Below are 26,448 nucleotides of genomic sequence, written 5' to 3'. Positions count from 1 at the left end.
GTTAAGTGACTTGTCCAAGGTCACACAGCTAGTAGCGAGGCTAGATACAAACACAGATTGTCCTAACGCTCTCTCCGCTACGCCACTGGCTGCCTCTCAACTTTCACTGGAATTGGGAAGACCTGAGTTCAAATCTGACCGCAGACGCTTGCTAGCCATGTGATCTTGGACAAGTTACTTCTCCTCTGTTTGTCTAGGAAGCATCTAGATGGCTCAACAGGTAGAGCACTGGGCCTGCAGTCAGGAAGACCTGAGTTCAAATGTAGTCTCAGACACTTACTAGCTATGTGACTCTGGGCAAGTCACTCAACCTCTGATGCCTTAATCTACTGGAGAAGGAAATGACAAACCACTCCAGTATCTGTGCCAAGAAAACCCCAAGAGTCAGACACGACCAAAACAAATGAGCAAGGACAACCTGCTCTGAAGTTGGGGTGGGGGTAAAGGACCACTCTATGACCCACATTTAGAAGCAAATCCACACCAAGTTTCCATGCACTTTAACGGTACACTAATTGAACATGCTTTAAGAGTGTGTGCGTGTGTGCGTGTGTGCATGTGTATGTTGTGTGCACAGGTCTGTTTGCACAAGCGGGTACGATAATAATAAAAAAAATTTACTACATGACACTAGGCAAAGCACGTTCTCATCTTGGGTGTTGGTTTCCATGTTTCAAAACTGTGGGTGACAAACCTTGTGGCGCCTTCTGTATTGCTTCTTTTTATATCTGCCTGCTGGCTCCATGGCAGGAGTTTTAGAACACTATCCAAGTCTTTTGATAAGAGAAGGGTACAGAAATGAAAGGAAAGTATTGCATTATTACTAATTATTAGAACGACTACGTCTTCCCACATGTGACTTTTCAAGTCCTGGCAAACTCGATGTGACACAGAGCAGATGTCGGAGTGTCCCAGCTGAAATCAGGAGCTAAGCAGTCCTATGCTGTCTCAGGGAGAAGGACACACCCGACTTCCACAAGGCAGAGTTTGGAGGAGTTTTGGCAGGTGCAGTGCTCGCTCCCTCCGCCCTTTCCAATCAGTGTCTGAACTTTTGAAACTGATTTGGGCCAACATGGAAAGCCAGGGCCAAAGAAATGATTAGGAATGTCCTCTTGAGAGGAGACCAGCAGGCAGTCCAGTAAGGCTGAGTCCACTGCTTCTGGAATAAGGGGATGGGGGCAAAGAGTGTGGAGAGATGACATCGAGCTAAGCCATTCATTGGTGGAGGCTGATTTCCAGATGTCTAAGACTCAGTTTGATGTGCTTGGGATATGATTCTACTTACTACTTTTTAAAAAAGTTAGTCAATTAGCATTTCTAAAGCATCTGCTACATGCCTATTTCTTTTGCCAGAAGGCAGAGAGCCTTTGGATAGAAGGGGCAGAGGAAGGAATTGAGGGACAGGGAAGGATGTTTCCACCAAGTAGAATTCTCATCCTTAAAGAACTCCCACAGAGGAGAGGACTCACCAGGAAGCGAACGTCATCAAAGCCATTCAGAAGCAACTTGCTTTCGTACTGCTGCAAGCCAGCTGATTCCAGCCACTCCCCGACACTCTGCTCCAACATCCGTGAACCTGATGAGAGAGGAATCGGCAGACGCTTGAAAAGGGAAAAACCATTAAGGCGATAGCAGCGGCACTCAGAGGAAGACAGATGGCACTGCCACATCATAGTCATTACTATCAAGCAGCCAGACTATGTACAAGGGTGCAAGAGAACATCAAACCCACAACTCCATGGGGCCGGAGCTTCCGTGGCTTTATACACACTATCCCTCTTAAAGGGGTGTTGCAGCCAACCCCAAAAAACCAGAACTGTGGCTGGGACTACAAGGACACATGCACTGATCTCTGGGTTTTCCTGCAAACACATCAGGGGGGAAATCCAACCCCCAAGTAGTGGCTCAAGTCGGTCAACTCTTTGTCTCATCAGGGAGGGGCCAGCATTCGCCCTGAGGCATTCTGGACAGTCAGTCCCAGCAGGAGCTCAAGGTGAGAGAGAAGTTGCTATTAGCCCATAAGCCAAGTCCACAGCACTTCTGAAGCACCACCCTGTCCTGTGGGCCAGGGATGAGTCCTGTAACCTTGCAGCACAAACCAGTCATGAGAGAAATGACATCTTCATGCAGCGGAAGGACACAGATAAATAGCCAGGGCTCAGAGAGGAAGCAGAAGCAGAAGCAGAAGGAGCAGCAGCAGCCACAGCAGCCACAGAAGCCACAGCCACTCCCGGGCTAGTGATCAGCTATTTGTGGGAAGCCCAGCACATGCAAGTCAAGCAGTACACAGAAAAGGGCAGTGGGAGCAAAAATAATTTTACTTTTTTTCCCCCAGCAGTCCCGAAATAAGCAAACCATGGCCACCACCTCTTCCTATTATTTAGTATAACACTGCAAAAGGCTGGGGCTCATAGATCCCGGCTCAGGCGTGGAACTCCTTCCCCCAAAGCACAGCATCCCAACTGGTTGCTCAGCTAACAGGGGTGAGAATTCGATTCAACATCTAGATTCTGGTTACTGGCAAATGGAACATCTCACAAGGACTGGAGAGAGGGCAGCAGTGGAGCACAGTCCACACAATCTCCCTATCTGTATTGCCAGGTACTATCTAGGGCATGGACTTTGCCCAGCTTCATTTTCTTCCTCTAAGTACAGCTGATCGAGCCTATGATTGACCCCAAGCAGACAAAAAGAGAGCTCAAGAGTAAGGAGGTAGATTTGGTTCTTTCCTAAAAACAACGAGATTAAGGGAAGGGAAAGAAAGGAAACAGAAGAGGAACGGCGGCTGTCTGTTGGCAGGTGGTAGCTCGAGTCTATTGACGGCTGGTAGCTGATCGTTTTGGCTTAGAGATAAACAAAACCAACTTTCCCCTTGGGGCACCTCCACACACAGTGGTCCCAGATTTTGTCCTTCCTCTTATGGAAGTGAGCTGACAAGAGAAGACAGTCACTTGCTATTCTCTTCTTCTACAACTGGATAGAACAAGGGAGATAGAACAAGGGAAAAAAAAGTTCACACTTTCCTGGTAGTCCTTGAAGGATCTGTGATGGCAAATGTACAAACATCCACCTGCTTCTTAGCCTGTATGGTGCACCTGGCTTCCAAAGGCAGGTGCCAAGAGAAATGGAAAAGAAGAAATCGAAGAAGAGAAAGGAGCCAACTACAAAATCTTTATCACCTCCGATGAACTCTCAGGATGTCAAGAGCCATTCCTGCCACTTCAGGGCACTTTCTACCCCCAGAGTCAGGACACAGCCAACTTGCTTGATGAGCCAATGAAGCCTGGAGACTAACACCTTCATAACTACCTTCTATTCTCTCTTCATTTGTTTCCTGCTGAACAGACAGCGGCCAGGGAGCTCTCGTGATCTAGGTGATCTCTCTGAGGTACACTGCAGCGATGGAAGATGCGGAGCCTGGGGGTGTGCCTAGTCCCTCATTGGGGAAAGCTGACATCCAGGAAGCTAAGCAGCAGAATCTTGGGGGCTCCTGGAGTCTGCCTGCTCGACTGCTGATTCATTTCTTCTCTGTAATTACACAGCTTCACAGCTGTGGTCCTTTATCAAGCAGAATGGGTGTCCTTGTTGAGAGCCGCAGTAGAATGCTTTGTTTAAGAGCTCTGGGCTCCACGCTGCCTGCTGCTGGCTCCCTGGTCCTTTCTCACTCTGGAGCAGCTTGTCCCTCCCCTTCCCTTCCCCCTCCCTTCCCTCCTCCCCTTCCTAGCTCAGTAAAATACAGCAGGGATCAGCTTCAGAGCAAAAGCCGCAACTGCCAAGAAAGCAGAGGAGAAAGTCTCATCACAGTAATCAAATCGCAATGACAGATTTTTCCTATCTGTTCTAGGATGGACAACAGAGGAAGGTGAAAACTAAGAGGTTGCAAGTTTGCTGTCTCTGAAGGATGAAAAGCTGAAGGATGGTGATTACTCCACAATGAACTGTTACGAGGAATAAAGAAGATGCCTGCAGCTCCTGCCAATAGTTTCCCAGGACAGGCAGGAGAGCAGCCTTATGAGACAAGAGAAGGGGTAAGCGGCGGCGAGAGGTTTAAAAAAAAAAAAGCTGTACTATTTCCTCTGAGTAAATTACTACATAGATAAATATTCCCTCCACTCAGGGAATGTATGTTTCTTTTGTTGCTTAGAACCACAGGCCATAGGGAGTGATAAAAAGACAATAAAATCAGGAAATCACAATAAGTGTTATCCATATGGGAATATCAAACAAATTCATAAAAAAGACACAAGAGAGGTCACCAAGTCATTCAAAACTGGAAACAGATGGGCCTGGCAAAGGCCAAAAGGGAGCTGGGAACAAACCCTACATGCACCTGAGGTGAGATGGGGCTATATTACTTATTTTTACAAATAAACTTGATAGCATTGCACCATTACAAACTCTTGAATGTTTTAGAAGTAATCTGTATGGCAGACACTGTAGATAGTGAACTAACTGGCAAATACAGGATTTCAAATAAAGGAAGAAAATCTAAAAATAAAATGAAAGATCCAACAAAGAAAATGCCAGAAAATAGCTCTCAAATAATGGGCCAGGTCTGGCAAAAGCTTAAAAAAATTATTTTCTTTCTCCTTGAATGGCATGGATATTTGGTTTAAAAACAACTGGCCTACAGTTATACTGGTAACACAAATTAAATTCACTGCTTTTCTGGAGAGCTGGGGGCCCAGGCAGAATTTCTAATAAAGATGGAGGGGTTAACCAATAAAAAAGTAAGGAAATAAATATGAGAGAAAATCTACTAATAATGAGTTCGCCATCCTGGCAACCTGAGTGTCCTATAGCCCGAAGAAATGTGATAAAGCAAATGCTGCTGTCTCAGACAAAAGGGATGGGCTTAGCCTTCAGCATATCTGATGCTGGCAATAATCACGATGCAACATCGAGATTCAAAGTGATTAGCCAAAGGCAGCCTGCCAATGAGCCCTCTCTTTTGTCAGACAACATGAAGGTCTCAGATCTTTCTCTTTCAACTCTTCAAAAAGCTAGTGTTAAACTGGATCCCTGCCACCACTCATCCCATCACAGAAACCTCTCTGCTTCTGCCTGAAGTGAGGGTCTTTGTTTCCCTGGCCCTGAAGAGAGCTGACTCCTGGTACATCAGTTACAGCCAGTAAGCTGTGCTGAACTCTCACGTCCACCACACCCTAACAGCAGCAGGACAACAGGGACCTGGGAGACCTCAATGCAGAACGCTAGAGTCTACGTATGCTACAGCAGCCATTTTCCTCAATACCACTTTTACATTTGGAAAGATTAAGAGTAAGTACAGAAGAAAATAGTGGACAAACCAACTAAAATGTACTCAAATGAGACTGTGTTGTCTCCATTAGATTTATCCATGAAGCTGTCAGCTCTCAGTACAGAATCCTATAGACTGAGGGTGGTAAGAAAGGAAGTATTAGAGTAATAAAGAAGGCACTACCATCAGGGAATCATTCCCCAGGCATGATCTCTCTGGAAAAGGGTTCAGGAGATACTGCCTAACTTCCTGGTTAACAAAGCACACGAAAAATCACTCTGAGAAGTAAAGTTCTGCTTTGAGATATCTTCAGACTAGGGGCCAGGGACATGAATGTTTACCTCTTCTGAAAAATGGTGGGGGGCGTAGAAAAGAGCTGTGGCTGAACTGAGGCTAAGGCTTCCAAAATTGAAAAACAGCAACTTAATAAAAATAGCACTTAAAGCTGACGCACTCATACATACACATACACACACACACACACAGAAATCTTGTGAGCCTCAAAAAAGGCTTTTGAGAGAAGCAAAGTAGGGATAACTACTTGTCTTACAGATGAAGAAATTGAAGGCCAGAGAGAGAGTGACTTGCCCATGATTCACACAACTACTAAACAGTAGATCCAGGGCAAAAGCCTAGGGCTCTGACTCCTAATCCAAGGCTCATTCGGTCACCGCACATTGTCTCTCCTATTCCGAGGGCAAACAAATGCTTTTATACTTGGAAGAGATTGCAAAACAAGCTAGTGTGAATTTAAGTGTATGTGAATGTGTGTGTGCGCGTGCGCGCGCATACGTGTGTGTACACACAGATGGGAACTGCTTCAATTTCAGTCCTGGAAAGGAGCAAGCTGATCAAAGGAATATCACCTACTAATGGTCAGGGCTTGGCCAAACAAGAAGGAATGACCTCTCAGAAAAATGGATCCATAAAATTCTGAGCTAGACCAGTATGAGACCTTCATCGTCTCATAGTGCCAAGAATGATGAAAAGAAACCAAAGATGAGATTCAGTTCACATTTCAGAAAAAAAACATTGGACAAACTGGCACATAGATGCTGGAACTGGGAAAGGACTAAAGGACCATGCCATTTATGGACTGGTTGAAGGAAACGGAAAATGTTTAGCTCAAGAAAGATGAGGTTTGGGGATAGCAAAGCTATCTTCAGGTATCTGAAGAGTATTTTTAGGAAAAAAGGAATTAGACTTCTTTTGCTTGAACCTAGAGAGCCAAGGTAGGAAGAGTAGAAATGGCTGAAAAGGTAGATTTCAAAATGACACAGGAAAAACTCCTGACTTGTGGGGTGATGGATTCCCAATCGTAACACATCTTCAAGTGGAAGCGGGACGACTGCTTGTTGGGTTTACAGTAGAAGGGGTTCCTGAACAGTTTGGGCTTCAAATCCAAAATTCAGTGATATCAGTCCTGATCTCTCTGCAAGACTACTGGAAGACACTGCTGCCCTATGGACAGAGGTCAACAGTACAACTCCAGAATCTAAATCTGAAAAATAATAGTAGGAAGGAAGCATCTAGAGAAATAAAGCCACAGAGATGGAAGTTGCCACTCCAGGCTTCCTAGATTTGAATAAAACCCACAGAACAGTAGTCTTTCTCCTTTGAGAGACATATCCTATTTTAGCAAACCCTTTATTTACAGAGGCAATTTTTGCTTTTATTAGAGCAAAGCACAATTCTCTCTTCCCTGTGGTGTTAAGACACCATATTAATTATGTCATCCATCAAGCTCTCTGCCAAGGCCCCACAATAGCATGTGCAGGATTTGGCATTAGTATAAAAGGCATTCAGTAGCCAACACCCTGACACACCTCCACCCAATTTACCAATTTCAATAAGAGGGGTTTCAATCCCTTTTAATAGTCAGGAATTCACACTAAGTACTAGAGAACCTGCCCCTGCATAAACAAGGCCCCTACCCACCTCCTTGTAGTTGCAGGCTTCCCTAGTGTCCAAACAGATTCTAGGTGGGCAATTTGTGAGCACACGTTTCTGCATGGTTAGAGGGTTACTGATGGATTTTTCCAAATACCTTTAACAATTCTTCCAATTTGGTTATTAAAAAAACACAAACATAATTCTACCAATCCAGGAAAACAATCTCTTATTTAATGAAAATAAAACAGACTCACAAGGAAGAAGACTTTGCTTCTAATGTTTAGAAACAGTAACAATAATAAGAGGCAGTTGTGCTGTAGTGTAGAGAGAGCTGACTCAGTATCAGTGTAACTCCGGTACAAGCACACAACTCTAACATATCCGCCCTGGGAAAGTCCCTAGCAACTGTCCAAGCATACAAGCTGGAGAGCAGGAGCTGATCTCTACGGGCTAGAGGAGCCCTTATTAGGAGCTCTCTACACTGAAGAAATCACGTTGGGGCAAAAAGAATAACAAAGATGATGAAATGTTTACTGCTCGACTGACTGGATAGCCATGGAAGTTCAGTGTTATCCTGGTATAGCAGGGCATAGCACACGGAGCCAGCCTTGGAGCCAGGAAGACCCGGACTCAGGTCCTGCCTTTGACATGTACTTTGTGACCTTGAGAAAGTCACCGCACCTCTCGGGGGCCCTGGGAGCCTCATTACGACATTCAGGGGCACAGCGCAGCAGCTGCTGTTCTGTACTGATAGAGAGTCGTTTCCCCGGGAGTTTCCTACACCAATAAAATTACAGGTCCAGACACACGCAAGGGTCAGTACACACACTCAAGTATAAACTGGGGTAAAGCGCGTAAAGTCAGTTAGGAAAACGAAATATGCAAAGGTAACTGACATTTACATATCACTTGGAGATTTACAAAGTGCTTTACGGTCATTATTACATTTAATCCTCATAATAACCTATGTAGTCAGTAGTAAAAGGTACGATCAGCCCCACTGAACAGATGAAGAAACTGAGGCTGATGAGGTTAAGTGATCTGCTCAGGATCTATTGGGGTGCCAACGCCAGCTCAGATCGGCTTACAAGAGGCAACTGTTAAACTTTCAGTGCGAGCTTTCACCCCTCAGAAACTGGCAAATCAGGGCTTGATTTATCGTTCAATGATTATCTAGCCTTCCTTTCCCCCCAGAGGGCTAGAGACACCTCCACCCTTTAGTCACTATGCTAGTCATTTTGCTCTATGTGCTGCTTCTTTTCAGACATATTAAGGAAGGGGGTTCTATCACATTTTCCTTAGTCCAGAATTTGGTGCTATCAAAAATTCACTTCTTTTTTTTTTTTTGGAGGGGTGAAGGCAGGGCAATTGGGGTTAGGTGACGTGCCCCAGGTCACACAGCAAGTAAATGTGTCAAGCGTCTGAGGCCGAATTTGAACTCAGGTTCTCCTGACTCCAGGGCTGGTGCTCCACTCACTGCACCACCTAGCTGCCCCTCAAAAACTCACTTTTCTAAGACTGACCGTTTGCAAAGCACTTGTCACAATTACCCTGTGAGGTAGGTAGGGTAGTGCTTATAATATTATCCCAATTTTATAGATAAGAAAATTGAAACTCCGAGAAATTAAGTGGATTACACTAAGGGTCAAAGCTGGCATCCACTGGTCTCCCGACTGAGTTCACTGTACCTTTTACTCTACTATTCAGCCTTTCATTTCATTTTGATGTCTAACTATAATAAAAGATTGACATTTGCCAAATAAAGTCCTTACTCTTATAATGAGCTAACAATGACACCAGGTTCACCCAAATTTATATCAAAATCCAAATTTACAAATGAGATGACTAATAGCCAGCTCCTTTTTTATAGTACATTTGAAAAGGATCTGACTGACCAAAATTACGTGTGCGTGTGTCTGTGTGTGAGAGGGAGAACACATCTATCATGTAAAGTACACAGTTCCTCATATGATGTTGGGCATTTGGGGAATATATAATGACAACAACACTAGACTCTAAATTCCCAAAGCTGGTGGCAGTGATTGTACTAGGATAAAGGGATCGGTTGTGCTGCTCCCTCATTCGCTGATATCTTTTGTATTAAAAGGATAAATTTAGACAAGAAAGTCATTCATTATCAGGAAAAGTTAATGCTGCATAGAAGGAAGGGCTGTTCAGTCAGCCATGCCAATGTAGTTATTTATTTTATAATAAACTTAGCGGCATGTCTTGTAGAGAAGAAAGAGGGAGATCCTGGGGTCTGGGAAGCTCTCACAGGACCAGAGCATGGATCTGAACCCCAATCCAGGGCTCTTTCCATGCTGGGCTGCAAGCCTGAACAAAGGGGCAACCTTGGCTCCCGTTGGCATAATGTCCTATACAACTAAGCCATCTGACCATGTTTAAAATGGTACCTGAGATCTTCTGCTGTTCCTGAGAAAAGTCGATGCCTTCTCCGATTGAACTCATGATCTTTTCAATCTGAAACGTAAAAAGGGAAACAAAAGAGAAGAAAGACCATTAGATTTGAATGACACTTTAGAGAACAATATTTGCAGTAGCTGATTTCACATTCTAACCAGGGGAAGCCTGGGTATCCCTAAGGTCAGGATCAAAATGATAAAACAACTCACATAGTGATTTATAAATAAATGCATAAATAACTCAGCTCCAGAAGTCACGTCCCCAGGAGAAATCCCAAAGAAGCTTACCCAGAAATGGTGGCTGGCAAGAGGTGTGGATTCAATCCAACTCAAGAAACATCTAGTAGTTCTAAAGACACAATGATGAAAAATGGCACAGTTTTTGCTCTCAGGGGTTTTCAATCTCATAGAGATCGTGTACAAAAATGAGTATGACCAAAGTGGAATGTGAAAGGGCCAAAGTACTTTAGGAAAACCTGCAGATGAAGACTGTGGTTCAGCTGCAGGGAGACAAGGGAAAGACTGATGACAGGCGGCACCTGAAACGGTTCTTGAAGGAGATGGGGAAGGGCACATGAATCAGGAAGGAGAGACAACCCTCACAGATGGAGTACTTAGGCAGGAGAGGGCACATCAAGTGATCGAGTCTGGTTGGAAAATAGAGAAATCAGGATTGGTTTTGGCTGAGTAGGAGTACCGTGGCACCTCTCTGGTGAGGAAGCAGTATTTCTCTCTCTCCCTAGGTTTGTCAGACCCACAGCTAAAAAGCTAGTCTTCCGACCACAGGAGAGTTAAGGAACAAGAAGGATCACAAGTGAGGCTTAAGATGCAACAACATATGCAACCAATCACATTGCAATTTGTTAGGATGAGTAAGAGGCTTTTGCCGCTGGTGGGAGATCTGAAAGCTATTTCAAGGACTTGGAAAGGTAGAAAACATGGACGTGGGGCTGCATCTTGCATGTATGCCCTCACCTTATCAAGGGAGAACCCTGTAGGCCAGGATAGTGCACCTATATTACCAAAGACAGCTTGCTTTAGTTGAAAAAGCATTGGACTGGGATCGAGAAGACCCAGGTACCAGGACTGGCTCTGCTGTGACCTTCGGCATCCTGCCTCATTAAATCTCAGTTCCTGTAACCGTCACTTACCTCTCAGGATTGTAAAGACTGAGTGAGTCACAGAAGCTAAACGCTCTAAGGGACCAGAGAGATGATTTAGTCCAACATCCTTAATGGTACAAAAGAAACTGAGGCTCAGAAAAAGACTACGACTTGTTCACAGTCAGTTTCAATTTCAACAAACATTTATTAAATCCAAAGCATTGTGCTAACAGCAAAGGATAGAAATAAAAATGACAGTCTTTGCTTTCAAGAGGTTTATCTTCTACTGAGGAAATACATGTATACAAATGGGTAATACTAAAATAATTTGAGGGACAGAACATTAACAACTGAGAAAATCAAGGAAGGTTTCATGGAAGAAGTGATATCTGAGGAAGCACTGCATTTCAGGCATGGAGAACTGCTTCTATAAATACAAGAAGGTGGGAGATGGAGCGTTCAGAGAACAGCTAGCTGGGCTGTAAAGGTAGGCTGGAGTCATAAGCAGGGAGACCAACAATCCAGGTGAGAGGTGATGAGGACCTAAATTATGAAAGATTCAAATTCAAGAAACATTGTGGAGGAAAAAGCTGTCAGGACTTGGCAACTGACAGCACATGGGGTGGGGGGAGAGAAGGAAGAGTAGATGACTGGTTACACAGCAAGAATCTGAATCTTGGTCTCCTTGATTCTCAGTCTGGTCCTCTTTGCGTTGTCCATTGCTTAGGAACCATAATGTGCTACGTACATTTAAACTAATATTGCCACCTCAAGGAAGATCTTCTGGGTAAACACAATCTCAGACCTAGAAGCTTTGTTCTAAGCAGCAATAGCAAGTTAAGGGGAAGATTCAGTGGGTGCTCTTGCCCCTTGAGCCCTCACCAGGCAATGATAATGAAGGAAGGAGTCCATGGCAGCAGAACGACTGGGGTGAGCCAAACCCTCAAGCTCTCTTCAGGATTCCCCTGTTGAGGCCAACCTGGACACATGACCAGGTCAAACATCTCCTAGAAGCCAGGAGAGTAGCAGGAAGAAGCCAGTGCAAATTCCTCTCTCCCTTCCAGAAGGACATCGGATCTGGTGCTTAGAGATGAGGAGAAAAAAGAACTTATTCACAGAGCTTTTCAAAAGAAGTGAAAGGAGAACCCTTTGTACAGAGCCTCAGGTATTTTCTCCCCGAAGATAAGCAAAAAGACCTTAGTAAAGTGATTGTGCCTAACAGCCATGAGGAAGGGGGGAAAATGGGTGAAAACCTATCTTTGGCTGGCAGACAAAGGCAGCACACTCAACACTCAAGAAGAAAAGTATATGACCATTTCCTCCCTGCAGTCAGAAGATCTAGAAAATATTTCCTTAAGAACCACAGGGACAGATTTGTCAGCTTAATGTATCATCTGATCTCTTGTTAAGACTCAGGTATTATGGCTCAACCCCAAACCCTGAAAACGCAAAAAGAGACACTGTAAATCTCATCTCTGAGGGAAACCAAATTTCCTTTTGGGAGCTTTCAACCTTCAAGCAGGCAACAGACATGTACAGGACTGGCAACACTGAAGAAGGCTGTTAACTCAAATGGACTCCTTCTTCCCCTATAAAGAACATTATCTTATCATGCCACTTCACCTCATCGACCCATCACTTAAGATGCAGCTTAACTCTCATTTGCCCTTCGGGAAGCTTTCTCTAAGAACTCTAGTTCAAAGTTTTCTTTACACTTCTGAACTCTTACAATCTGTCCCTATATCAAGTACTGAGCAGATTACTCTTTTTGTTTTGGGTGTATTAGCCTGGTCTATTAAACTAAACTGAAAACTCCTTGAGGGTAGAGACTATAACAATATAACATGATAACAACACTCTCTCTCTCTCTCTCTCTCTCTCTCTCTCTCTCTCTCTCTCTCTCTCTCTCTCTCACACACACACACACACACACACACACACAAATATAGCACTTTAAGTTTATGAAGAACTTTCCTCACAATCACTCCGAGGAAAGTAGAGGCAAGGGTCAGTCATAGACTCATGGAACGGGAAAAGATCCTGGCCCATCTTTACCATGTTGTAAATTAGTGAAGGAAGGCCAAGGGAAGTTGTTATTTGCTTAAAGTCATAAAGATGGTGTCAGAGCTGGATTTAAACTCCAGCACTCTCACTCTAAATCCAGCAGTACCATAACACTGTACTATTTGAATCCACAGCTAGTAAGAAACCAGAGTTTAACCCCATCAGTGTAATTCTACTATTATACATTCCTCTTTTCACTATATAATGCTCATGCTTTCTCACTGCCCTCGGCCCTCAAACGTAGTAGCACTATGTAAATAGAAGACGCTCTGTAAGTTTTGATTGATTGAAGCTTGTTTTTATTAATTACACAAGGTTTGTTGTTTTGTTTTTGTAGGGAAGTAGAGATGTGTATATGATTGGTACTGGAGATAGAGGGAGTAGGGTAAGTACAGAGGTGGGCAGGGGTCCTTAATCATTTTTTGTGTCATGAATCCTTTTGGCAGCCAGATGAAGCCTAGGATCCCTCCTCATAATAATATTTTGGTTCTGAAAATTCATAATTGAAGGAAATGCTTTCAGCTAGAAGTTAGTGAAAATAAAGATGTAATTGTCTTCACATAGTAGATGCTTAATAAATGTTTATTGACTGACTCATTTCACATCTAAGTTCACAGACCCCTCCCCAAATCTATCCATGGACTTGGGGGTCCCCAAACCCCAGGCTAAGAACCTCTGGACTAGGGGCAGGTAAAGAATGTAGGTGCAAAGGATTCATGCAAAATGGATGAATGTTTCTCCTTTTTTTCAATCAGTCAACAAGAAAATATTAAACCAGTTGATTAATGAGCACTGTTGTGGCTGGGGCATCTGCAGCAGGGGTCACCAGGTGGCATTTACACAAAGGCTGCTTCTAAGGATGATGACAGTGGACAGTGGGCTGGAAGTCTTGCTCTTAGTTTGATTAGAGTGGCATGATCAGACCTATGCTTTAGAAAAATCATCTTGGCAACTGAAGAGAGGATGGAATGCAATAGGGAGAGATGAGGTAGGGAGCCAGGTAGAAGATGATTCTAATAATTCAGGCACGAGGTGAAAACGGTCTGTGATGGGGCTGATGGAGCAATGGGACGCCTAAAAAAGGGTCCTTGAACTTTCCCACAAATTTTAGCCTCTGGCCCATCCCAGTATAATCCTTTCAACTGTCCTTTCATTGTGCCCCACCTCCACCCATCCCAGCCCTACATTCTCAGTCACCTCCAGACCACCCCAGGCTACTTGCCACTCCTTAATCCCATCCAGATTTTCCCACAGTCTTTCTGTATAAAAACATCAATCTTACCCCCATTAAATTGCACAGATTGTTAGAATCTTGCTTCTATTCTCCACACAATAAACCTTGTCTTTGACTGAAAGAAGGTTTGAGTGTTAGAATTCTTTCAAGAAAGACCTACCCTGTACCTTTGCATTTCTGGGTTCCTAGCTCCCCTGGACCACATCATATTCAGAACTAGGGTGGTGGCTCTGGGACTGGAGAGAGAAGGAGATGGAATCCAGAGTGTATGTAAAGGAACTAGTCTTGGCAGGAAGGGCCATCTTTTCATTTGAGAACAAAGTGAAGAAGAGGATAGTGGGGGGAGATGTCTCAATTAAATGAGATGAGGGAAGAAGAGAGAGAGCTCTCAGGAGGGAATGGTCTCAATTTTTTTCACTGAAGTATGAGGCAAGATCTTTGCCAAGACAATACAGGGAGGTGGTACTGTGGGAAGCTTAAGAAGAGACAAAAATGTTTGGGACAGCTTCTGTGGAGAGTATATTAAACTGAATGGGGAGGAATGGAGTATTTTTTAACTTTCATATTATTAATGCCAGACATTCTTCTCTCTATGGCCTACAGGTAATTATTTTGTTATAGCCAATGGAAAATATTATAGACTCAAAAACTTTCTGGTGAACTGTAACACACAGGCAGAGTTGTTTAAAAATCTTGCCTCAGACACACAAATGCCCTGTCCTTGCTTGGGAAAGGTGACTAGAAGGAGAGGAGAACGGAAGAATATTTGAGAGTACCAGAACAGCAAACTGTTTTTTTTAGAAACAGTGGAAAATACCAATGGAAAGAACCTTAGAAATAATCTAGCCCAAGCCCCTCATTTTCTAGGAGACAAAGTTGAAGAGCAGAGAGAGGAAGTGGATTTCTTGCCCAAGGTCATTAAGCTAAAAAGTGATTGAGTTCAAACTTGAACTCAGGCATTCACACTCCTAATGACGGCTTTCTCTCCATCAGACCGCGTTGTCTCTCCTCCTGGTGGGGGAGGTGCTAAAGTTAGCTAAGTGACTATGCTGTTGGCTGCCATGCCTGGTGAAGGCAGAACTGTGAAACAGTAAGGCAATAACAACGTAGGTGATCATCGTCAAAGTGCCCACGTGGTTCTGCATCGCAAAGTACACGAGACTCTCCACACAGAAGGTAGAGGAAGTGAACCATTTGTTCAGACGCCAGAGAACCACATCCCACAACCGAATGCTCAGCTCCCACAGACGGTCGGTCCACTTCATCATAACAGCAAGGAACCCAAAACATTCAACACAGAATATCACAGCATGGAGCCTCAACATCCCAAAACCTCTCCGACCCCCTGCTGGGGTCTTCCCAAAACAAACTCACAGTACAGCTAAGTCAGCCTGTTCAGTCCTAACAATCATAATGGCGCCCACCATTAGCAGCCACCAGCAGCCATAACATCATTCTCTCCGAGAGCATTTTCTGTGACATAACTTCCTTTTCCTGTCAGGAAGCTCCTCCTACCACATGTAACTTAGGCTTCCTGTGATGTAAGCAGGTCACACGGCCTACTAATGAGTGGGAAAGATCTTCAAATCTAATTGCTACTACAGCTTAGAAGATAAATTGGGAAGCTAAGGGCCATCTGGTTGGGGACCTGATTAAATTTCTTTTCCATGAACCAATGAGGCCCCGATTAGTATGAATATTGAAACCCCTGAAGTGGCCACCTTATTTAAATTTTCACTGCATATTTTCATTGGGCTGGAACCAAATACCATATTTTACATAATTATAATTTTGAACAGAGTGAATTCAGTTAAGCACAATGACTTCAGGGGATCATCATTTGCTCTAATTAGACCTAGCTATGGTTCTCAAAACCTTCCCCCCTTGAATTTGTAGGTTCACATTTTTTCTTGTAAATAAACAAAAAAAAATTACTTATTCCTTCAATTCAACACCTGCAATAGAGGCTCAGTTGCTTAAACTAGGTCAACAAATCCAAGTTATATGAATTTCTGCCAGAGGGTCTTCTGAGTCTGAATTAATGAAGCCCAACGTCCTCAGTCTGCTCTCTCCAGATTGCCCCAGGAGTACCAGTCAAGACTAAGGTGATTATCATGATCAACAGCAAACATTTAGGAAATGTCAATCCTGATTTCTGATGACTAGAACCTAGGGAACAGTTGATTCTTGGCACTAAGAATTACTATAGCTAAATAGCGAAGTTTGATTGAGTACTCAGGGAATTGCTACATCCAAGTCATGCTAGTGGAAATGCAATTTTTTTAAACGAAATTATTTAAAGAACTTTTCAGTTTTAGAGCTTTAAGTGTGGAACCCCAAGCCTCAGAGGTTAAAATTGGACTCTTGGAACCTTCTCCATCATCAGAGCAGAGAGATCGGAAAGGTAGTCAGCATTATAGCTGTTACTCTGGCTTCTGTAGTATCTCTGCCTCCCTCCTCCCCCCTCCACTTCATTTAACCTTGGAGCCATAAAGAAAGTACACTTCCTCCTCAGATTCTTGGCCACATCCCTTAATGTGAATTGACAGGTAGGAAGTATGGTGATTTTAGTCTGGACAGATATGTGTTCTGGGAAGGTACACGGTTCTAATCTAAACTTCATGTAGTTAAAAATGAATATGATTAGACAATTACAGATGTTTGGAGTGGGGGGAGAGCTAGGGGGGGGGATAAGGAGGGAAAAGGTAGAATGAAAGAAAAGATCCAGTACTGTGTTCTTTTCTTGATATGATAATCACTAACATTACTGTTGAAAGTCAGTGTGACATAATAGAAAAAAAACCCAGATTGGTAGTCAAAGAAACCTGGGTTTCAATCTGGACTTTGGCAGATCAGTTGCACGGGCAAGTCACAACCTCTCATAGCCTCAGGCTTCTCCTCTCTCCAATTCCCACTTTGATCCATTCTCCACTGAGCTACGAAAGTGATCTTACTAAAGCACAAGTCTGACCCTGTCACTGTCCTACTCAATAAACTCCAGTAGCTTTTCCTATTACCTCAAGGATAAAATATACTGTTTTGTATTTAAAGGCTTTCAAAATCTTGCACACCTTCCTATCTTACTAGTCTTACACTTAACTCCCCTCCCTATACTCTATGATCCAGCCACACTGACTACTTGCTGCTCCAAGGATGCTCCAACTCGTCTCCACATCTTTTCGCTGGCTGTCCCCCATGCCAAGACTACTCCCCCTCTTCATCCCTGCCTACTGCCTTCCATGGATTCCTTCAAGTCAGCTGGAGTCACACCTTCTTGCAGGGGGCCTTTGCTGGTGGTCTATTACACTCCCCTCCTGAAACTGCTAATGTTTTCTCTCTGAGATTAACTTTCATCTACTCTGTATGAATGTACAAAGTTATTTATAGGCTGTCTCCCCCATTAGAATCCTTGATTCTCCTTGAGATCATGAGACCATGTTTTATCTTTCCTTGTCTCCCCTGTGCTTTGCAGACTGCCTGGAACACATTAGGACCTTAATATATACTTATCAATGTACTGACTCCCCAATTCATCCTCCACACAGCTGCTAAAATAATCTTCTTTCCTGAGGCAACTAGGTGGCACCATGGATAGAGTACCAGGCTTGGAGTCAGGAAAATGAGTTCAAATCCTGCCTCAGACACTTACTGTGTGACCCTGGTCAAGTCACTTAGCCTCTCCTTGACTCAGTTTCCTTGTCTGTAAAATGAGGCTAATGATAGCCCCTACTTCCAAGGATCGTTGTGAGGACTGAACGAGATAATAATTGCAAAGCCCTTCGCACGGTGCCTGGCACATTATAAGCGCTATAAAAATGTTAGTTAGTGGCTACCATTATCACCATTCCTAAGGGGCAGGTCTGCTCAAATAACTTCACTTGCTCAAAAACCTGCAGTTTCTACTCCCCGAGAACAAGGGCCCAGCATTGAAATCCCTCCAAGACCTGATTTCCCATTATGCCCCTTCACATGTACTACATTCCAGCCAGGGCTGGCCACTGGGGGTCCTCCCACCTCCTCCTACTCTCTCCTCTGTTAACATGCATTCACACAGGCTTCCTTCCATACCAGAAGCATCTTTTCTTCCTCATCTCTGACTGCTGAAACCCTTCATAAAAATATCACTGATTCTCTCTCCTTCTTACCTCCCGCCAAGTAAAAAGGTACATTTCCTACAGCGCTTTCTTCTCTGGGACACACCCAGATTGTATCACAAACCACCTTATTGGTGCAGCACAGCACATTAGAAGGGTTACTGGATTTGGAGCCACTTCCAGTTCTGCCACTTGTTACCATGTGACCATAGGCAAGTCATCGTCTCTGTGGACCTCATTTTCCTCATCCACAGAATGAAGGGCCTTCAAGGTCCCTCCCAGTTCTAAATCTATGATCCTGTGATTCCCCTGAACTTTCCCATTTCTGTTGTGGGCACCACTATCCTATGAGTGGTCCAAGTGTGTAACCTTGACTATTCACTCTGAATATTCATACTGAATATCCAATCAGTTGCCACGTTTTGTAGTTTCTACTTCCACAACAACTCTCCTGTTTGTCTCCTGCTCTCCATTCACATAACGACTACTCTAGGTCAGTCCCTTACCACCTCTTGTCTAGGCTACTAGAACAGCACCCTAACTGGTTTTCTTGCCTCAAGCCTCTCCCCTTTCCAATCTATCCCTCACACAATGATCAAACTAATTTTCCTAAAATACAAACCTGATCATAAAACTCCACCACTCCAGTGGCTTTGTATTACCTCCAGGATCAAACGTAAACTATGGTTTTCATTTGGTTGGTTGTTGTCCTTTGTACTGGAAGACCAAAATGACATCACTACGTTGGAGTCAAGGTATGGCATGTCCTTCTGGGGCTGATCAAAGCAACACAAAGTTGGAAGGCTCTACCATAGGCCTGGCACCAATAGCCCATATGAACATTTGGAGTGGAAATATTTCTAAATTTGCATATCTCACCTTTCTTTTGAGCTACTAAAATTCTGCTTTCCTCAGAGAGCACAGTGCCTTCTCTGATGTGGGAACGCCATGTTGGGCAGTCTTTTGCCCTTTGTCTCCCATGTCTCACAATCAGTTCCAAAGTGCTTCAGAGAGACCTTGAGAGCGTCATTCTATTGCTTCTTCCAAGCTCTGTGTGAGCACTTGCCTTGCGTGAGTTCTCTACGATAGTCTACTAGGCAAATGTATGTTTGGTATTCAAACAATGTGGTCAGCCCATGAGAGTTGTGCTCTCTGCAACAGAGTGTGAATTCTTGGCAATTCAGCTCAAGAAAGGACCTCAGTATCTGGTTCCAGTATTGGCTCCAAGCGATCCTCAGATTTGTCTGGTTTTCATTTAAAGTCCTTCACAACCCGACTACAGACCAGACCACATTTCCAGCTATTTTATGTATTATTATCCTCCACAGAGAATGTGGTCCAGCTGATCTGGCCTTCTTGCAGTCCCCCATCCGTGGTACTTCGTTTTTTGAACCTCCCTTTTGGCAAAGATTTAGAATTTGAGGGGATGCCCATCAATTGAGGAATGGCTGAACAAGGTGTGGTATATGAATGTAATGGAATCCTATTGTTCCATAAGAAATGATGAGCAGGCAGACTTGAGAAAAACCTGGAAAGACTTATGTGAAATGATGCTGAGTGAAGTGAGCAGAACCAGGAGAACACTGTACACAGTTACAGCCACAGTGCACAATAACTGACTTTGCTAGACTTAGCTCTTCTCAGCAATGCAAGGATCTAAGACAACTCCAAAAGGCTCATGATGGAAAATCCACATCCACATCCGGATAAAGAACTATGGAGTCTGAATGGAGATCAAAGCATACTATTTTCTTATTTGGTTTTTTCTTTCTCATGATTTTTCCCTTTTTCTCTGATGCTTCTTTCACTTGACTAATGTGGAAATGTCAAATATGATTGTATATGATACAGCCTATACCAAATTGCATGCTGTCTTGGAGGGGGGAAGATCTAGAATTCAAAATCTTATAAAAGTAGATGCTGAAAACTAAAAATTAATTAATAATTTTAAAAAAAAGAATCCCTAGTTTTCTTCAAGGTTTAACTCAAGCACCACCTTCCAACCTCATTCCAGCAGCAGTGTTGGTCTTTCTCAAATCGCTTTGTTCCTGTTTTGTAAAAACCTGCATTTCCTTTTATTTCCTTTTTTGCCCCCTGGCTAGATGGTAAGTTCTTTGAAGGCAGGGTCTATTTGCCTTTTGCTTTTATATTGAACTCTCCCTGCACCCCCCCACCCCCAGCATGCTACCTAGTACACAGTAAACGATTAATAGGTGCTTGCGGATTGATTGTAAGCTCCTCGAATGAAAAGATTGTTTTTCCCTATCACTTAGGATATAAGAGATGCTTAAAAAAACCAAACAACTTGCTGTGTTTGGTGAACTTTCACTACTGGTGCAGGTAATAAATTTCACCTTCAATGTGAATGGAAAAAAGTGGAAGGAAGATTGTTGAAGATATTTAACAGATTCTTATTAGGACCCTAAAACTTATTGTTTGGTTCTTTGTAGTTCTGAGGAGTGTGCAATCCTGGCCTGGCTCCAGTGCTGTGGGAAGATTTTTCATTGCATGTGGAGGGCAGTTTTCCAAGTAAGGAATTCCATTCTCCATCCACACCACCCACACCCACAGCCAGGGAGGTTCTGACAAAGCACATAAACATTTCAAAACACTTGCAAAGAAAAGAATGGAAAAAGACAAGTGCTCACTACAGAAATGCCAGGGTCCACCAGGTTACTACCATGGTCAACACAGAGAGATTCAATCTAAGGTACTGGATCCTGTGGGAGTTGCTATGGGAACACAAGGCAGAATTTGTTCACAGTACAGGCTTTGAAGTTACGGGAGAAGGCTCCTCCAAGGCATAGCTCTCGATCAAGCAAGAGTAATATTTAAGACCACAGAAGTTCCACAGAATTTCAGGAAAGACAGAATCAATCCAATCAGATTCCTCGAACGATGGGTTTTGAAGTGGCATTCAAACATAAAAGAAAATAGATTATTTCCTTCTTCCCTTCCTACTAGGGGTTTGGGTAGAAGGGGGAAAAGAAAGTAAAAGCCTTAGCATACACCCTCCTACCCAATTTTAAATCTAAATATCAATGGAGAAATTTGCATGATTGCCACCTTATCCTCCGGCTGACCCTTTATTCTGCTCACAGGCTAAAAATTTTCAAGTGTTTATTCTCAATTTTCCAAACATCATGCATTTCTATATATAAAGAACAGAAAAAAGATTACATGTGAAATTGTAAATCTGTTATATATCACTTGCTTCCCTCTTAAATATATGATAAATTCCATTTGAAGCTGTTGTGCTTGTCGATGTTTCCTTTTCTTCTGTTCATTGGCTGCAGCCTTACTAAATTGGTGGGGTATATCTTGAGTACCTCTAAAGAGAAGGGGCACCATCATATGTTTCTTTTCCCTGCTTAGCTAGTGCCCCGAACTGTGCCAGCACATAGTAGGTGTCTAATAAATTATACTCCTTTCACCTTTTTGAGGCTGCTTTGCCGACTGCTCACAGTGGAGCCTCGTCCCCTAAGTGAGACAGCATGGTGCAACAGAAACAACACTGGACTTGGAAAAAGGAATTAAAAACTCAAGATCTGAGTCACAAAACCTCTGGGAGCTTGTTTCCTCATCTTGGGGGTGGGGATGGGGGACAGAATGTGCTACAAAGTTTGTGTAAGGAAAAGGCTTTGTAAAATTGTGTGAGGTAAATAAAATGTGAAGACTTCAGAGGGAAGATATGTATAAATATATATCTATATCTATTCATATCTATACTTAGAAATGTTTAGCAATCAAGAAATAGGGAAGTGGACAAATTCTGCTGATGCTGTGAGAGTCTGATGGCTCAGCCTCTGGGAAAGTTTACCCTGAAACTTTTCGTTCTTTCTTCTGGTTCTGGTTTAAAGATTTGCTCAGTAAGAATAGGGTCACTGTGACCTGCTTTCCCTTACCGTAAAAGTACTATAGAAGAATGGAGAGGGTCTCCCCCTCCCCTTACCCTATTCTCCTTCTTCAGATTTACAGATGTCACCTCAGTTGTAATCATTAACTAAGGGAATGGGAATTGGAGTTTCTGTGCCTTGGTTTCCCGGTTCTTTGTCTAGTTTTTCATGCTCAGATTGTAAGCCTGCCTCCCAGCCAATGGTCAGAAGGGTCAGAGGTGGGCAGGAATTCTCTTGCCTTAGGTATAATTATTGGTGCTTTGCCCCTTGTACTCTGCCTCCCTCGCTGGTACCGTTCTGTGCTGGCAGAGGATGCCCTATTCTTGCGAGACTGAATAAAATTCAATTTTTTTTCCCACCTTGAGATGGCTCCTTATTAGTAGTATTTGGTGAGGGTCAAATATCCCACACAGAATATAAATTGAAGTATTATATAAATGCTTTACATTACTATTGTTGAACCTTAAAATGCCCTACAAATGGGAAAGGTTACTTCTTATTGCTAATTCCACCACGGTAAATAGATTAAACACAATTTGGGGCTTTGGTGATAGGTAGTGAGAGAAGAGAAAAGGAAATATCTTCCTACATTTAGGCAGGCACAGAACCACCCCTCGGGCCAAATGGCCTCTCCCACAGCAGTATTCCCAGCCCTAAAGAGTAAGTGGGTCAATGCCCCAATCTTCCACTCACATCCAGAAACTAGCCAGCCTGTGAATCCATTGTCCAGAACTGGTGAACTTAAGTACAATTTTCAGGCTGTGCAGCAGCCCCTGGGAGATGCCAGCTGACAAATTTACTCCCTGTCGCTGATACTCTTGATGAAATCTTCAACATCTCCACCTTTTGCCTTCCTTAAGTGTTGGCGATAGAAAGGTTCTCAGCTTAGAGAGTATTTTGATCTCAAACTTTCATTTCTGCCCCCACCCCCCACCAAAATACTGTCCAGAAATCCAGAGGCAGGGCCTCTGTCACCTTCCTGACATGAAGATCACTTCTGGAAGAACAAGAACAGTCTGCGTAGAGGGGAGAAAGGTGTGTCTAGCTTACAATCCTTGGATAAGGGATGATAAATCCATAACCTGACTGACGAAAAACAGCCTCCTGAGGGAAGTACGTCACCAATACAGGAACGGCAGCCACACCAGGAGGACACAGACACGGACGGACGGACGGACACACACACACACACACACACGCGCACACACACACACACACTTTTCACAGGGTGATTTTTCAATTTCTGCTTATTTTTAATCATAGCAAGGAAGAGTCTCCCTTTCAGACAGTCAACATATTTGATGCAGCCTGGCCCACTTGCATATTCTTTATAATCACTTTTTCTGAAAGAAAAACCAAGAAAAAAGCTTTCTCTATTCTCCTCTCAACTTTGAAAAAAAAAAGGCAAAGTGTAGGTTTTTCTTCTTTGCTAGGAAATTGCTTTGGACTTAGTCAGCAAAAAAGAGCTAAGTTAAAGGAGAAGTTGGATATTTGCTACTGACCAGGGAATTTTCTAATGCACAGAAGAATTATAAGTTAAGAACCCTGTACTTTAAAAAAGTAGGTACTTAATAGATTGTTAAGTTACATGGAAGGAAGGAAAGCTGATCCGCACTTGCTCTTTTAGTCCTGCTGGCGAGCTCTCTCATACTTTCTTCCTTCCGACTGGCCCAGGGCAGAGATGCTGTGGTCACACTGTGACCCTGAATCACCCCAACTAATTCTGAGACCCAGCAACTGTAATAGTTGTCTACTCCTTGTTCCTCCACCCCAAGGGGCGTTCCAGGATCACTGATGAACATTAGAGTCACGACAGACTAGAGCTGGAGGGGCCCTGGAGATCTTTTTACAATACTCCAATCTCTCTAAGGAAGCTAAGGTCCAGAAAAACGATAGAGATCTCCCAGTACAACCCTTTAATTTTACAGAGGAGGAAACTGAGGCCCTGAGTGGTTAAAGGGCTTGCTCAAAATCAAAATGATAATTAGCAACAGAGCTGCTGAGGACTTCTGTGCCCCGGGCGGGCTTTTCCCACTGTACAACAAACACTGTGCAAGGTCACAAAGAACTAATGACAAAGCTGGTAAGAAAACTCAGGTCCAAATGAAAGGCAGGTTTAAATACAATCATTTGTAGAAGTATTCTCTTTTCTCTTCCTCAGGAAGAACAATCTCTTTTAAAGCAGTGACTCTAAGTTTCACAGAAATGAAGAAATAAATGTTAAGGGGCCTAGATTCTTTTTTTTTTTTTTTTTCGCTTTTTGGCAGGGCAATTGGGGTTAAGTGACTTGCCCAAGGTCACACAGCTAGTACATGTGTCAAGTGTCTGAGGCTGGATTTGAACTCAGGTCCTCCTGACTCCAGGGCCGGTGCTCTACTTGTTGCGCCACCTAGCTGCCCCAAGAGGCCTAGATTCTATTGTTTTTATTCTTTGGGTTTTGTTGTATAATTTCTTGATTTCTCATCAAGTCATTAGCTTCCTTTGGCTCCATTCTAATTTTTAAGGAATTATTTTCTTCAGTGATCTTTTGGACCGCCTTTTCCATTTTGAGTTCTGCTTTTTAGGGCATTCTTCTCCTCATTAGTTTTTTGGACCTCTTTTGCCCTTTGGGTTAGTCTATTTTTTAAGGTATTATTTTCTTCAGTTTTTTGGGGGGGTCTCCTTTAGCAAGCTGTTGACCTGTTTTTCATGGTTTTCTTGCATCATTCTCATTTCTCTTCCCAATTTTTCCTCTACTTCTCTTACTTGATTTTCCAAATCCTTTCTGAGCTCTTCCACGGCCTGAGCCCAACTCATATTTTTCTTGGAGGTTTTTGATGTAGGATCTTTGACTTTGTTGTCTTCTGGTTGTATGTTTTGATATACTTTGTCACCAAAGTAAGATTCTACAATCTGAGTTTTTTTCTGCCATTTGGTCATTTTCCCAGACAATTACTTGACTTTTGAGCTCTTTGTCAAGGTAGTTCTCTGCTACCAGTGTGGAGGGTGTACTACTGTCCCAAGCTTCAGGGTTTTTTTCCTGCAGCTGTTGTCAGAGACACTTCTAGGCACCTGTAAATTTTCAGTTCTTCCATAAGTCTGGATGAATTAGAACTCTTTGGTAAGTGGGATAAGAGTCTCAAAGATAAATAAGGCAGTATCAGGTAGTCTATGACTCAGATATTTTCTTCTTTTTAATACTGAGGCTAAAGGGTAGGATTGAGAAAAGATAGAAATTATGTAAATGAAAATAGTAACCAATTTCTTAGATACTCTTTCACATCATACTATGAACTTGACTTTAGAATTGTAGACTTTCATGGTCAGAAGAATCCTCAACTCCAAATCCAGTGCTCTTCCCATGCCATATGTGCTGAAAGGTAGCACAGTCTAACATCAACCCACATCATGAATCTTGGCTATGACATTCCCAGGTCAACCATTTGGGATGAAGACCTCCATGAGCATTAAATCAAGCAATCAACAAGCATTTATTAAACGTTTACTATGTGCCAGAAGCTGTGCTGAGTACTATGGATCCAAAGACAAAAACCATCCTTGCTTTCTGGGAACTTACTTCTATTGGTGGGAAGAACATGTGTACATATGCAAAATAAATACAAAGTAATTTGGAGAGCTGTGCCAAGCAACTGGAGGGATTAGCAAAAGGACTCAGTAAGAGATAGCACTTGAATTGAGCCTTTTGGATTGTAAAAGGTGGAGATGAGAGGGAGTGCATTCTAGGCATGGGAGATGGAGACAGAAATATAATGTTGCACGTGAGGAATGGCAAGTAGGTCAATTTAGCTGAGGTGTGGATCAAGCCTGCACAACCTTGGGCCAGAGGATTTCGGGCGGCCCACCCCCTTAAGAGGCCCTTGGGCTGCAGGTTGTGAAGGCCTGCTATGGATGGTATGAAGGGGAGCAACATCTAATATGTCTCGAATGGAAGACTAGAGCCAGATGGTGAAAGGCTTTGAATGTTAAACATGGGAGTTTGTATACAGAGAACTACTGGGGTCTTGAGCAGGGGAGTGAAGTGGTCAGTCCAGTGCTTCAGAATATTATATTGGCAGCTAGGTGGCAGACAGAATGGGAAGAGATGGGGACACCATTTAGAAGCACACTACTATACTCTTTGTAGTGAGGCCCTGAGCTAGGTTGGTAGCCGTGTGACTGGAGATAAGGAGATATTATAGATGTTGTTTCGACATGGCAACTAATTGAGTATGAGGGCATTAAAGGAGAGTGATGAGTCAGAGATGATGCTGAGGGAGTCCTTGAAATTTGGGGTCGGCTTTAATTGTTCAGGAAATTTTCACTATGTTGAATATCAATCTGCCTTGCCATCCTATCTATCCATTCATCTTAGCTTCTGTCCTCTCGAAGCAAAGCACAAGAGTTTACTCCCCTTTGAGGTCAACCCTCAAAATACTGACGGCTGCTATTATGTTGCCCCTAAATCTTGTCTCCAGGTGAAATGTAACAAATTCTTTCCACCA

The 26,448-nt window shown here is 43.2% G+C and overlaps 1 protein-coding gene across 4 annotated transcripts in view; it reads right to left on the bottom strand.

The window, feature by feature from the left end:
• The window catches only part of ANKS1A (ankyrin repeat and sterile alpha motif domain containing 1A), a 259,349-nt gene that overhangs the window by 30,790 nt on the left and 202,111 nt on the right, over positions 1-26,448 (bottom strand). For 3 of the 4 annotated variants that reach the window (XM_036766604.1, XM_036766603.1, XM_036766606.1), the window contains 2 exons: positions 9,568-9,634; positions 1,470-1,576 (listed from right to left, as the gene is read on the bottom strand). In XM_036766604.1, the coding sequence (XP_036622499.1) occupies positions 1,470-1,576; positions 9,568-9,634 (174 nt within the window). Of the gene's footprint in view, positions 1-1,469; positions 1,577-3,179; positions 3,457-9,567; positions 9,635-26,448 lie in introns of those variants that run through there. The other variant, XM_036766607.1, reaches the window with a different exon arrangement.

Source organism: Trichosurus vulpecula, chromosome 7 (assembly GCF_011100635.1).
Source record: "Trichosurus vulpecula isolate mTriVul1 chromosome 7, mTriVul1.pri, whole genome shotgun sequence".
In the NCBI taxonomy this organism is placed as follows: domain Eukaryota; kingdom Metazoa; phylum Chordata; class Mammalia; order Diprotodontia; family Phalangeridae; genus Trichosurus; species Trichosurus vulpecula.
Note: the sequence above shows the minus strand (reverse complement) of the source record. Positions and strands in the feature narration are given on the sequence as shown.